Below are 15,865 nucleotides of genomic sequence, written 5' to 3' on the forward strand. Positions count from 1 at the left end.
CCTCAGGTTTCTTGCATTGGCTGGTGAGTTCTTTACTACTAGAGCCCCCTGGAAAGCCCCAAAGATTGTTTAGGTTCCACCTTCCCGAGTTAGCAGAGGTACAAGCATTTACTAAATGTGCCTTTCAGATGAACAACAAATAGGGAAAAATTGCACTGGGGAATCTGTATTTGATACAAATAGAACACTTTAGATAGAAGGTGATTCATTACGGAATTAAGCCATCAAGAAAAGTTGTGGAGTTGTCTTCAATCAAACTTTAAAAATAAGGTAAATACTGATCCATCTTAAATGATGTCAGCTCTGTGCCTCAAATTCTTTAGATAATTTCCTTGTCCTTAGATTCTGTTCTATTTTTAGAGAAATATTCTATTTCTAGTCTATTCTATTTCTAGTTCTATTCTGTTCATCTTAGGGTGACAGTCAGAACTGGGTGGGAGGTCCTCTTAAATTTAGAAGACCTTGAAATCATACCTGACTCATCACCTCATGTCTTAACTGACAATTTATGGCTAAATTCAAAACTATATGCTTAGCATTACAAAAGCTTACCCTTGTTGTATCAGACGTACTACTGAACTTTAAAAAAATGCCAAAAAGAATTTTTAAAGGTTCTGCTTCAAGTCTCAACAATGTCAAAGCCATAATAATGATCGTTAGCATTTTATGTGCACAGTTTGGTTTAAACTCTCACAAAAGCCTTAAGAGGCATTAATATCACTTTCCACATTTTAACAAATCAGAATAATGGCACAGAGAGATTAAGCAATTTGCCAAAAATTATTCAGCAAGTGAGCAGCAAATCCAGAATTTGAACCTAAATCTTTAGAATCCAGAGCTCATTTTCTAACATGTATGGAAACCTCGAAAACTTCCTCTCCTTAATACAGTAGTGAAATACCAATAATTTTTCTGAAAAACAAAAATGTGGGTAAAAATATTGATGTAATTAGGCTTCCCCGGAGCACAGCAGTAAAAAGAATCCGCCTGCAACGCAGGAGATGCAGGAGACGTGGGTTCAATCCGTGAGTTGGGAAGATCCCCTGGAGGAGGAAATGGCAACCCACTCCAGTATTCTTGCCTGAAAATCCCATGGACAGAGGAGCCTGGCAGGCTACAGTCCAAGAGGTTGCAGATTCAAGACATGACTGAACGACTGAGCGTGAGCATGGCTGATGTAATCACTATTCACGCAAAAGGAAAAGTCCAGAAACATCCTGTATAGTTTCTCCTGATTGGAGGAAAGCACTGAATGTTATACCTTAAAAGATACATGTCCAATAGGTAATCTTTTATTATGAATCAACTTCATTAATCAGAGGATGTCAAAATAACAAACCCCCCTTTATTTTTCAGAACACTTATAGGGAAAAAGTGTTACTGATTTTACAACATACAAAGGATGGATTTCCTCTAGGTATACCTGCTTGGAGGTGCACATTTTTCCTTTAAAGTTTTTGCATATTCAAATGTGCCACAGAAAGAGTATATACATTTTCACTGATATCAACTGAATAAAACTAGATACACTAAGTACATTAAATAACTCAGATGTGAAAAATGTTATCATGCTTTACCCTTGCTCCCCTCCTTTTTTACCTAGCATATGACTTTATTTCTGGAAAATATTCCTGAAAAAGGTAGCATTGGGTGTTCAGTACATGATTAATAATTCACTACCCCTCTGAAATTCGCTTACATACTTCCAAGTCACTGGGAACACTGGGGGCCGCAGACTTGAGCGAGGAGGAAAGCCAGCCACCTCCAAGTTTGCCCCTTTGAGAGAATCCAGAATGTACCCTTTGCAGGTAGGCATATCAGAAAGACCATTGAATCTAAATGTAAAAAGTCTTCTAAGTAGCTGATACATACCTAATCCCATGAATGAACAACCATACAACATAAAGTTCCCCACCTTTTTTAAGTTAAATGTAGTCTCCAAGGACAAAAACTTTTTTTCAAAGTTTTTCTCTTATTTTTTTAAATCAAGGGAATTCTTACCTATATTGAGACAGAAGTATTGTGTGATAAGGTGAAAATGCCAGATGTCCACATTTTCTTTCAAATGCTTAAAATTTGGTACTATAGTACTTTATTTTTTTATATATATAATACATTTTGATCCAAAATCTTGTGTAACACTATGCTATAGTATACATAGTACAAACATTTGCATATGTCATAACTAACACTAGAAATGACATCATAATAATCAGATATACTGTATCTTCATTTTTGTTTGCATTTTCCAGCTGGTTTCATAAAATTACCACTGGAGTTCCTCTCTTCTTCATGCACAACAGAGAGCAATTTGCAAAGTCATGCAAGGGTGAAAATGTGATTCAAATATAGGGATCTTTCTTAATGAAAAATGTTACTGCTTTGGAAATTATGGCTAAAACTATTTCAAAACTCATGTATATCCTTAAGCCCTATGACATAATAGTCTCCATTTATAAATATACCATAAACTGCAAATTAGTTGGCACCAAATAAAATTGGCATAAAGGTTTTTTTATCCACAGGGTTCTTGTAACTATATATTTTTATAAAATGATGTTGGAGTTTTAGAGTATTTTAAGTTAGTTTTTCTTTTTCTTGAAATAATTAAATATCAAGGTCTTTAAAACTGAATTTATTTTTCATTTGTAAAAGTGAAATTGTTACCAAAACCTTGAATCAAAGGGGAGTATCTGTTAATATTTTCTAAACTTCTAAACACATACTGTGACTGAATCTATAACTTATAACATGACTAAACTAAATGAATTTCTTTGGAGTACTGTTATTCCTTGAAGCTTTAAAAGTATGCCCAGTTTAAAAAATGGATATGGCATAAAGTATCTGTTCAAAGAAAATGCAAGTAGAATTGACTAAATTCTTACATTAATATAAAAGAAAACAAAGATGAAAACTTCAAGTAGAGGTAACACTGGTTTTTACAGTTTACCAAAGATAAAATCTTCTTTAAATGATGTTATTTATTCAGCCTTCTGTGTAACAAATATACACACATATTTTTTAAACTCAGAGATGAGAGCGTAAGAGTTTTATTATTTAATTCAAATTCAAGGGGAAAAAAATAGTGGATAGTAGCAACAGACGGTTGATTTTCCATTTTTGTCCTACCTGGTCCATCCCAGTCATCTGTCTCAACTGCAGGTTGCCCTGGCTTCTCTGACTGCGTGTCCCCATCTGATTCTGCTGTCTCCTGGACTCCTTCATCATCACCTGGAAAACACCAACATACAGAGAGAAGGAGACATGATTAAAGCCCTCTATTTGACGTTCAAATCCTCCTACAGGGATGTCCTTAGCATATGTCTAATTATATATTGTTACATACATGGTCATTATACTGAACACAGATCTATGATTAATCATTTTGGTAACTATTATGGCTTTATAATAAATAAAACCAACATTAGTCATAAATAAATAAGCTGCTATAAATACTAAAGACATTTCCATAAAATTTTTCATTTGGAATTATTAGTATTAGACAGAAGAAGAAAATGAAAATCCGTATGTATTCTTTATACTGCTTCAATACAGAAAACTAACTTGCTTACTTCCAAATTACATTTTTATAAAGGCAAGATGCAGCAGAGAAGACATTTGTGTTTGGGTTGAAAGTGAGTTATTTTGAAGATTTTCTTTTTCTCCATCATTAAGCTTACTAAAACTTGTTTGTATTTATTTTAAAAAATGGGTATAAAAAGGTCATAACTGAATGATTATCATATAAGATGAGCCAGTCACACAAGTCTTCACAATGTAGGAAGCTATAAACCTATACTTGTTCTTGAATAAGTACAGCTGGTTTGCAAAATCAAGCCTTCATTTCACATAAAAAAGAAAAACAATGTAATATACTTTGAGCAAAATATACTTATGGCAAAGAATGAGAAACATACTAACATGATCACATTTTAAAAGCAAAAAGTCTAATTTTGTAAGTCCCTTCATTTTAAATGATACTGTAACAAAGTACTGCTGCTTTAAAGGAAAATAACTGACTTAAATACAGTGCAAACAATAATATTAAACATTCCTATTTATAAGGATAACAGAAATCAGAAAACAGAATAACAAGGAAATGTGATGTAATGACAAAAATGAAAAGAATATAAATTAAAAACAAGGAAGCTAAACCTTGAATCTAATAATGCTAAATTTTTAAAGTCAAATTGCTTGTCCTTTGAAGCATTCAATAACTATTTTTCACACAGTTGTTAAATCACTAATATTAATAGTACTTAAATATTTATATTGTTATAAATTATACATTGAATTTTTAAAATCTTTCACAGTAACCTAGAAAATACAAAATTTTCAGGAAACAACTATTATTACAATGACAGTAGTATGATGTTAATACTAGTTTTGAAGTTTAAACTCCATAAATTTTACATTCACTTCTATATATAGCTTCACAAAAATAAATCATTTAAAAAGTAGAATAAAAGTAAAGAAATACAATGCAGAAATGCAGCGACAGCTCTGCTGAACTTAATTTGCCTAATAGAGAAGTGCTGCCTCTGGTGGGTAACAAAGAATAAAACACATACCCATACCACCAAACTCCTGCCTGGAACTGAAGGCTCTTTGAAAAGTGAGCTATCTCTTCTTTTCTGTATTATCAAAATGAAATCCTCTCCAGAAAATGTTTGAGCATCCACCAGGTTTAAGGAACTATGGTAGACATAGTAGGATATATATGGAAAAATACCTTTTTGAAAGGAGCATAAAACTCATTACAGAGAACAAGTTCATAAATAGTGAGAGTGCAAGACATGGTCCAAGAGCCATACGAAATGTATGTACAAAGGCTCAGCAGTAAGGTAACAGTTTGAATCTTCTGTGCTCCATAGGTCACATAGAACACAGATGCACCAACCAACTGGGAGATCAGGGTTAGAGATCAGCTCTCACTTCTCAGACACAAATAGGACTGGTTCTCAGCTTATACACATGAGGAGGCTCCATGACCTTTTAGTATGTTGGAAGAATTTGAGAAACCTGAAAACTTTGTTACCACCAAGTCAGTGTCACTTAAAACAATATCCTGTACCACCAAATCTTCTGTAGTGCCTCCAGGGATGTCTGACCCAGTTTAGGGAAAGCTGAGCGCTGAAGAACTGATGCTTCTGAACTGTGGTGCTGGAGAAGACTCTTGAGAGTCCCTTGGATTGCAAGGAGATCAAACCAGTCAGTCATAAAGGGAATCAGTACTGAATGTTCATTGGAAGGGCTGATACTGAAGTTGAAGCTCCAATAATACTTTGGCCACCTGATGCAAAGAACTGACTCATTCAAAAAGACCCTGATGCTGGGAAAGATTGAAGGCAGGAAGAGAAGGGGACGACAGAGGATGAGATGGTAGGATGGCATCACCAACTGGATGGACATGTGTTTGAGCAAGCTCCAGGAGTTGGTGATGGACAGGGAAGTCTGGCTGCTGCAGTCCATGGGGTCGTAAAGAATTGGACACAACTGAGCAATTGAAATGAACTGATACTGACTTTATTGACACTCTATTTTTCATGGGGACTATAATTCACACTAGAATCTACCACCTAGGTGAGTGATCTTTTCCTTGCTCTTCCACAGACTGAATGGAAGTTTAACTCCAGGCACTGACGCAGAGGAGTCTCCAAAGGAAAATGTCCCCCTCCACCAACAGTGAAGAGCAGAGCATCAGCCTATATATTTGAAACAACATCCATGCCTTCTAAGCATTTTCCTCATATTTTATGATCTTGAAACAGGGATGTGAGCATCACAGAGGACTCTGGAGAACATGTAGCCCAAATGAGACAAATTTACCCATCAGGAAGGTGATGTACAGATAGGGCGACTTATCTACAGTCTTAGAGCTACAACATCTATTTCCACATAAGGCATCTCCCCTAAGAGTTCTCTGGCTTCAGCAATAAGTGCTTCCCAGCCATCTCCTTTTCCCTAACAAGCAGAACAGTAGGGTTACGGGGGAGCACAGAGAGGCATCATGTAGACCACCCAAATCCATTTGTAAAAGGTTAGGAGTTAAATTTGAATCTCCTATCAGCTTGGCATTCTTTCCAAAACATCCTTTCTTGCCTCCCTACCCCCTCCCCATCCCACTAGTTGAAGAAAGGACATATACACCTTAAAACAGTTGAATTTTAGTCACAGAGAGATGGATAAACAAGTAAGCATGAGACTACACTGTTAAAAATCACACATCCAAGGACCCAGAGAACAGAGAGTAAAATTTCCATCAGAACTACTTGGGTAAGTTAAGTATTATATTCAGTTATTATTTATATCATTCTACATACACAGAGAGAAGTAAATATTCTTGAATTTTACTGCTATATTTTACTTGTTGAAAACATTGTGCTATGCAAAATTCAATCAGTAATTAACATTGACAAGGCATATATTTGAAGATGCAATGAAATATATGAAAAAAAGAAAAAGCTTTCTCTTAAGAACCATATAATCTAGTTAAGGAGACATGCCTCATGCATAAGAGAGGTAGCCACTGGCAAAAATAAGCAGGGCAGTCCATGAATAATCCCAAGTGAGATCATATAAGATATAGAAACTCAGAGACCAAAAGCATGAAATGACATTGACCATGGAGAACCTTCTAATTAATTCTGAAGTTCTACCTTCCTGTTGAAGATGGAGAAGCATTGGGAAACTGACATGATCATGTAACACAAATACAGTAATGAACACATATTTATTTTCTATGAACACACTGTCAGACCTGTGGTCCTTGAGTTTTCCCTCACTCAATCTGTAATAACAATCTAACTCACATCCCAGACATCCCTTCACCCAATTTTTTGTGAGACTGAAATTAAGTCTACTCTAAAATATTGTATTTGGCAAATTACATATTTGGAAGGAAAAGTATTCAGAAACACAGTGAGAAACATGTATGTGTGGAAGAATATATTGAAGAGTAACCACAACACTTAGAAGTTAAAAGAATTGACTTAGATCTATGGATGTCTGTCTTTAATAGATAGAAGTGATATAAAGCATTCTTAGTTAACTGATTAAAAGACTACTTTTGAGTCTCTGAGCACTAAGAATATAAAACGAAGATGGTTCCTTCTCTCATACAACCTGTAGATTAGGACAGAGACAAATGTACAGGCTGCAACCTCATGCGATTAATGATCTCATGGTGACAGAAGCACAGAGGCATGACATTTAATGAAAACTTGGTGTCGTGGAAGCTTCCCAGAGAAAGGCACCAATAAAATATCTGAAATTTGGAGGCATAATCTTAAATGAATCTGAACTCTGTAGGTTTCACGTCCAGGGGCTCCATGTTTCAAAACCATTTTTTTATTTTCAGACTAAAAATGAGAACCATTTTTTGATTGGGTCATTTATTTTTCTGGAGTTGAGCTGGAGGAGTTGCTTGTATATTTTTGAGATTAATCCTTTGTCTGTTGCTTCATTTGCTATTATTTTCTCCCAATCTGAGGGCTGTCTTTTCACCTTGCTTATAGTTTCCTTTGTTGTGCAAAAGCTTTTAAGTTTCATTAGGTCCCATTTGTTTATTTTTGCTTTTGTTTCTAAAATTCTGGGATGTGGGTCATAGAGGATCCTGCTGTGATTTATGTCGGAGAGTGTTTTGCCTATGTTCTCCTCTAGGAGTTTTATAGTTTCTGGTCTTACATTTAGATCTTTAATCCATTTTGAGTTTTATTTGTGTATGGTGTTAGAAAGTGTTTTAGCTTCATTCTTTTACAGGTGGTTGACCAGTTTTCCCAGCACCACTTGTTAAAGAGGTTTTCTTTTTTCCATTGTATATCCTTGCCTCCTTTGTCGAAGATAAGGTGACCATAGGTTCGTGGATTTATCTCTGGGCTTTCTATTCTGTTCCATTGATCTATATTTCTGTCTTTGTGCCAGTACCATACTGTCTTGATGACTATGGCTTGGTAGTATAATCTGAAGTCAGGCAGGTTGATTCCTCCAGTTCCATTCTTCTTTCTCAAGGTTACTTTGGCTATTCGAGGTTTTTTTGTATTTCCATACAAATTGTGAAATTATTTGTTCTAGTTCTGTGAAAAATACCGTTGGTAGTTTGATAGGGATTGCATTGAATCTATAGATTGCTTTGGGTAGTATAGCCATTTTGACAATATTGATTCTTCCAATCCATAAACACGGTATATCAAAAAATGGGCCAAAGAACTAAACAGACATTTCTCCAAGGAAGACATACAGATGGCTAAAAAACACATGAAAAGATGCTCAACATCACTCATTATCAGAGAAATGCAAATCAAAACCACAATGAGGTACCATTACACGCCAGTCAGGATGGCTGCTATCCAAAAGTCTACAAGCAATAAATGCTGGAGAGGGTGTGGAGAAAAGGGAACCCTCTTACACTGTTGGTGGGAATGCAAACTAGTACAGCCACTATGGAAAACAGTGTGGAGATTTCTTAAAAAGCTGGAAATAGAACTGCCATATGACCCAGCAATCCCACTTCTGGGCATACACACCGAGGAAACCAGATCTGAAAGAGACACGTGCACCCCAATGTTCATCACAGCACTGTTTATAATTGCCAGGACATGGAAGCAACCTAGATGCCCATCAGCAGACGAATGGATGAGGAAGCTGTGGTACATATACACCATGGAATATTACTCAGCCATTAAAAAGAATTCATTTGAATCAGTTCTAATGAGATGGATGAAACTGGAGCCCATTATACAGAGCGAAGTAAGCCAGAAAGATAAAGACCATTACAGTATACTAACACATATATATGGAATTTAGAAAGATGGTAATGATAACCCTATACGCAAAACAGAAAAAGAGACTCAGATGTATAGAACAGACTTGTGGACTCTGTGGGAGAAGGCGAGGGTGGGATGTTTCAAGAGAACAGCATCGAAACATGTATATTGTCTAGGGTGAAACAGATCACCAGCCCAGGTTGGGTGCATGAGACAAGTGCTCGGGCCTGGTGCACTGGGAAGACCCAGAGGGATCAGGTGGAGAGGGACGTGGGAGGGGGGACCGGGATGGGGAATACATGTAAACCCATGGCTAATTCATTTCAATGTATGACAAAAACCACTGCAATGATGTAAAGTAATTAGCCTCTAACTAATAAAAATAAATGGAACAAAAAAAATGAGAACCATTTCCCCAAAGAAAAAGATTATAGTAGCTAAGTTATTGTGCAGGAAAAATGGCAGCTTGAAGGTGGTGAAACTAAAGATATTTCAGGGATGCAAAAATAGGATCCAGACAGAGTTTTAAGATGCTAACAAGAGACAATTCAAAAAATATTCCTCCTGTTTGATGGTTGACTAAAGGAAGTCCTTTCCCTCATTCAGTATGGGCCAAATTTATCCATGATCATTTTCATCAGTAACTACTAGGAAAAAAAGATGGCAGGATGACTACAAATCCCAACAGACATTTGATACACATAGAACTTTAGTAAATCACTCAGAATGAAAATAGTATCATTCAACTATTAAGGGCTTGATTGATCTAGTAATTTCATATAATAAAATGCCTTCATTAAATGTCACTTAACTGCCAAATCAAAACTGTAGAACTTAGATTTCAACTTGGGCCAACATCTGCAGCAATACTCAGTATTGGTAATCCTGATTCATGGAACAATTTGATCTAATTTGTTTCATTATGCAGCACATATAATTAGAAAATCACTGAAAATAAATACTGCAAAGTATTCAGCAAAGAAGCACTCAAAAATAGCTGATAGTACACAATTAACAGCTCCAAAGAAATTACATCTTACAATTATTTTAAACCATTTATGAAACTGATTAAATGTACAATACGCATCACATTAATAAAAATAAATCCTGAGTGAGAAGAATAAAAGTCATTGATACTTGTGTTTTCTTAAAGAACCCAAAAAGGGAAAAATGACCAAAAGCATAAGAGTATCATATGAAATGATATATTAATATTTGGATATAGGAAACAAAATGGGTCAGAATTAAATTTATATTTATCTCAATGTCTGCTATGTGCCAAATACTGAAATCATAAAGATGAATAAAGAAGAGATCATGTCACAAAGTTCAGATTCTGTTTGGAACTTAAGCATCGCTACTATTAGGCAATGCTTAGGCACTACTAACTTAGGCACCACACAGAACTAGTTAAATGAACATCATATCACATCAACAACTCTTCCATGCATTACTATCCCTATATTTCAGAAGAGTAAACCAATAGGCAGATATGTAAGAAGATGTCCAAGCCCACTGCTGTTAAGTAGCAGAGCCAAAAATTGATTCCAAGTCAGTCCAATTCCAAAGACCATACTCCAAACCCATTAGGATATTATAGTTGAATGGAGGTCTAACAACAAAGACAGCGAGATGTGATTAGATAGTTACTTTCTCCTCATCATATATAAGCCTTGTTTCTTCATTTTTATTTTAGGTGTACTATTTACTTAGAACTTGCTAAAATCAAATTATACAGAGATGCTTAAACAATAAGCACTGTTCACTGTGCAGTTAGAAAATTAGATTTTGGTTTTATACTTTTTAGCATAACTTATTGCAATATCATTACATTTACTAATTAATTGCTTTCAGCACTATTTAATAACTAAGATATGTCACATTTTTCAACTTTTAAACCCTTCATCATTTAAGTTTATTTCAGGAAACCAGTTCTCATTTTTATGGTAATGTTTTCACCTAATTCATTTTTAATCTTTTTACTAATGAAAAATGAAATGATTAAAAAATAATTTAATCGAATATGAAATCTCTAAATTACTTTAAGAAACAGTATTTTCCCTTCACAATAGAGACCTGCTTCTTCCCTATCAATATTTATTCTCATGGAAAATTTATAAATAGAACTTTATTTTGATATTAACCCAATTTCAGCCTCTTCTTGATTTGAATGGGAATGACTTCATTGACCATCTTTTTTTTAAACTTTTATCCATTTTTGATTCTTATATGTTTGAAAGCAGCACTCTAGAGCAGCTTATGAAAAAATGGCATGAATAATTAATAGCTAAGATAATGACAAATTTGTTCAGATATTGCTTCAAAAGCTTTGTTGGTAGGAAGAGGAAAGGGAGAGAAAAGGATGCTAGGATGAGTATTATAGAAAGAGCTAGAAATCCATTTGATATACATTCATTTACTTGCTAAATTCTTTATTCACATGCTTTTAAATAGAAATTTCAGTATATTTTTAGCAAAGCACAAACACATTTAATGGGATAACCACTATATACATCCAGAGACCAATTCATAAAATGATGAAATGGAATAAATGTCAAATGGTAACAAAATCTACAGTATTTCTGAAATTATGGCTACACAGTTAATGGTTTTCCATTGCAAGATTAAACTCTTTTGTTGCTCTTTTAAAAGATATCATACATATTTTGTGGGCCCTTCCATTTTTCTTAGTCTAGTTCTCAGAATCAATGAAAGCCCTATAGGAGGAAATTGAAGGTGTTATTGAGCACTATAAAACACGCCACAAATGACTCAGGGAAATGCACTAGAATATAGTCTTTAGAACACATGAAACAGTGTCTTTTGATTCCATATTAGGTATTGTTGGCAAGGTGCTAAAAGCAGTGGCTCTATTTGCAAGGCAAAAATCATTTCAAAACACAAATAAATATCTTTTCACTGAAAGTTAGACATTCCTGTAGAAATTAAAGACTTGCCACGTTCTGAGGCAGTCACTTTTTCTGCAGAAAATAGCAGCAGTGTTTGAAAGCAGTCATGCAGGCAAACAGCCTTTCTCAATCCTGCTCTTTTAATCCATGTAGTTCCTATCAATATTAACCTCTTATAGAAATTCTTGTACAATGTAACTATTGAACTTTCTTGACTAGGAGTGTTACTGTAGCTGTTAGTCATCCCTATAATGTATTTTGCAATCAGCTAAATCATCAAAGTATTTTTTAACAATGAACAGTTCAGAAGTGACAGATCTACTTTCTTGTTCACAACTGCTTATCAGAGAATAGATATCACATATGTTTTCCAGGTGCTTCCTATAGTTAGGATACCTTCACAGAAGCCGCTCATGAAAGATAAGGTCATAAAAGAGATGAAAAATGTGTGAGCTTCATACACTTATGGTTTTATCATCAGACAAGATAGCTTTGGTTAAAGGACTGTAACAGTCAAAAACAGAAAACTGCAGCTTGTATTGAAGGGCGAGGACATTTAAGTTTAAGATTCAGTTTGTGTTTGCTTTGCCTAATAGCCTCACAATGTTGTTGGGCTTAAAACAATTGTTTGGTTATAGATTATCCAAACAGAGGTGTCATGTTAAATTAACTCTACATTGCCAAATTACAGACACTGTTACATCTCCAGAGACAAAAAATAAAAACATTCAGTTGTTACCCTTTTTTTGCTAATATCTAAAAATAAAATCTAAACATTTCAATGGTTTGAATAGAGTACATCCATTATTCTGTGGATCCCTATAATCATGCCTGTCTCAAGTTCCCCTTGACTTACTATAAATATGTAAGAAAATGTAGGATTTTGCTGTGTTCTGGGTAGTTATATTCAGTACACAAACATTTTTAAATGCATGTGATTTCCTTGTAACTTATATAATAGCCTTTTTCATACCCCAGAGTATGAATCAAACAGATCAAAAAACAGAACCCACATTTATTTGATTATAAATTTTTAGACTCCAGATCAGGAAACAATCCTTAAATATTTGATAACAATGGTCCAGGGCTAGGTCTGTTATTCTGAAAAGAAACTCAATCTCTACAGTCAACAGATGACTACTGTAATATTTGTGGCATTGTATTATAGCTAGTAAGGGAAAATTGTTGAAGATACTAATGTTTATGGTAACTATATCAAATAAAAGTCACATTGAAATTATTGATAACTTAGGAAGAAAGAACAGTGGTTTATAAGTTCTTTCTACAGTCCTGAATATTTATTCCTGACATCAATATCAGCCTCTATGTGAAAAGTTTAAGTTTACTTAAGATTTGGAACATAAGGGAAATTCCCACATGAGATAAAATAAGGCAAATACTCAGCACTGTATCATTCAAGAAATTTCACTCCTTGTTATTTCTCACAAGAAAATTTACAAGCAAGTGGAGGAGGCATCTTACTTTAAGAGACATTTCTGAAATGCATATTTCAAAGTCTATGTTTAAATAAGTTTTATTTTCTCTTCCCCTGCTTCTCCTCAAACCAAACCAATCAAAGGAACAACAACAAAACCCTCACTGCAACTAAAAGGAAAAGTCACTGCAACTACTATGTTACATTCAGAGGAGCAGTGTACAAAATCAAGCCACTTCTTGTTCCAAAGAGGAGACAAAGTAAGGCCTGATGGTCTGTAGATGATAATACTCTGAACTGTAATTGACCTATTCAGGGATATATTGTTCAGCCATCAAGAACCATTAGCTTTCAGTTTTCTGGTCTCAGTCTTCAAGCTTCAACCCCAGCATTCCCTTCAGGAAATCATCATCCTCACCAACATCAACATCATCACCATCACCATCACCATCACCATCATCACCATCACCATCACCATCGCCATCATCATCAACAACAAAAAGTAAAACCAAAGCTCACAATCTCTAAAACTGTCTCCCTAACAAGTATACCTAGTCTACACAGAAAGATCAAACCAATTTGAGAAACTTATGACCTTTGAATACCATTTTCCATACAATCTAATTGTTTATTCTTTCCTGTTTAACAATTCACTCCAGAGAGGCTTCTCCTTTCTCATAATCCATGGAGTAATATGAGTCATAAGCAATCACTCATTACCACAGTGTTCCATCTCCACAATATAATTTACTCATTATAATTAAGACTTTACTCATGCCACACATCCAAAAAGCCAAGACCAATGGAGAATGCATACTGTGGGACAGCAGCTAACAAAAACTTTGGTCCCTATCTGAATGCCCTTTATCTAACAGTAGTTCAAATACCCTAATGATGATAAATGACTCTCAGAGCTCACAAATAGGGGATAACATTTATTTCTTCTGATAAACCCTGTTTTTTTCTACTGCTTGACCACTGAAATTATATATATCTTACTCTTTGATTTTCTCTCTCTACCATGTATATGGGAAGTTCAGATTTGCCTGAAATGCTTCATTTTCAAAGCATTTATCTCCCTGTCTTATGCTTCCTCTCATTATTTCCTGTCCTTCACCCTATGATCACTGTTCTTCCTGATCTCTCTGGCCCATACATCTCTCTCCTGGGTCAAGTCCCGTTGTGGTTCCACCACAATCTGCATGCTCACCAGTCTCTTGTCATGCTGCCCCTCTACTTGGAACCCTATTACTTCTTTTTACATAATTAATTTAGCGTTAGATAGCAACTAAAGTGTCACACTCTTAAGAACACTTTAACCTTCCTCACTCTTTCAAACCACCGTGTACCACTTCTCTGATTATTTTATTAATGTCGGCCTCCTCACTAGAATGTAAATTCCAAAATAGCCAAGACCTTCCCTGCATTTACTCACATGGTAATCACAGCATGGCCCAAAATGTCTGATAGAGCAGGTGTTCAATAAATATTTACTGGATTGGAAAAAAACATCCATGTGGTAAGAAATAACGGCCACAATGCTTTGAGTTATTCATTATCCCAATAATCAAGCAAAGACAAAAACAACGCCCTTTGAAGCTGAAAATGCTCCACAGTAACACAACTTACAGGTGGGCATGTGGTCACCTGATAATGAATGACACATTCCCACCTTCTCTTCTCATGAGGTGGGCCACTCCTTAAGTTAAAAATAAATTCTTGACAATGGATTATAAGTGGAAGAGTCCTGGGGAACTTTCAGGAACCTATTCTTACAGCTGAATGTAATCCTAATGAAGTTTTCATATCTGAGGAGGTGGGGGAGTAGTCTAGGTTACATCAGCCTTCTCCAAACTCAAATCCATAATCAGCTTCCACAACTAGGGATAGGCTCAGTGTGTTATCAAGTGAAGTCAAAGTCTCTCAGTTGTGTCCAACTCTTTGTGACTCATGGACTGTAGCCTGCCAGGCTCCTCTGTCCATGGAATTCTCCAGGCAAGAATACTGGAGTGGGTAGCTGCCCTCTTCTCCAGGGGATCCTCCCAACCCAGGGACTGAACTCAGGTCTCCCAAAGTGCAGGCAGACTCTTAACCATCTGAGCCACCAGGGAAGCCCATGTTATCAAGAGATCCATTCAAACTCCTTTCACCACAAGGTCTTCCCACAGCATCTCCTCCCTCGGGGCTAGCAAGAGGTCCTTGGCTGCTGATAACACAAGAAAAACAGAGCTAGCATCCAGAGCATTGCCGAGATTTTCAGAAACATGGAAGAATGTTTTAATACAGTGTTTCCATGTGTATTTATATTCTCTTTATGCTCAGGGAAACTTATCCTAGAATGATAGCAGATTTGAAATTCAGATATCTACTATAAATGCCAAGAAATTTTATGAATTTTATTCAAGATTTTTCAAAAATTAGCAAGTCGAAAGCAAACAACATTCTTGATCATTGCTATCTCCTATGAGACCACCCATAATTACTGAAGGTACTAACAGAGGTTGATTCAGGCCTTGTGGGGCCTGAAGCTTATTCAATTGGAGAGGCCTCTCCTTAAAAAAAGAATGCAAAGTTGTAATTACAAAATTAGGTGCAGGAAAGGAAGGAATTAGGAAGGAAATGAGGAATTCTGAAGCTATGTTATACTACATCAAACTAACTAAACAATTGATAAATAAATTTAAAAGGTGAATGAGTAGATTTAATATTTTGACAATAAATATGAAGATAAGGTATGCATTTTACGTAAACTGTCA

General features: G+C 35.5%; 1 protein-coding gene across 1 annotated transcript in view; it reads right to left on the bottom strand.

Annotated features, from left to right (window-relative positions):
• Positions 1 to 15,865, bottom strand: part of ZFPM2 (zinc finger protein, FOG family member 2) — a 503,409-nt gene that overhangs the window by 375,784 nt on the left and 111,760 nt on the right. Inside the window, exon 3 of the mRNA XM_070477249.1 lies at positions 3,130 to 3,231. Coding sequence (XP_070333350.1) covers positions 3,130 to 3,231 — 102 coding nt within the window. The remainder of the gene's footprint in view (positions 1 to 3,129; positions 3,232 to 15,865) is intronic.

Source organism: Odocoileus virginianus, chromosome 15 (genome assembly GCF_023699985.2).
Source record: "Odocoileus virginianus isolate 20LAN1187 ecotype Illinois chromosome 15, Ovbor_1.2, whole genome shotgun sequence".
Lineage (NCBI taxonomy): Eukaryota > Metazoa > Chordata > Mammalia > Artiodactyla > Cervidae > Odocoileus > Odocoileus virginianus.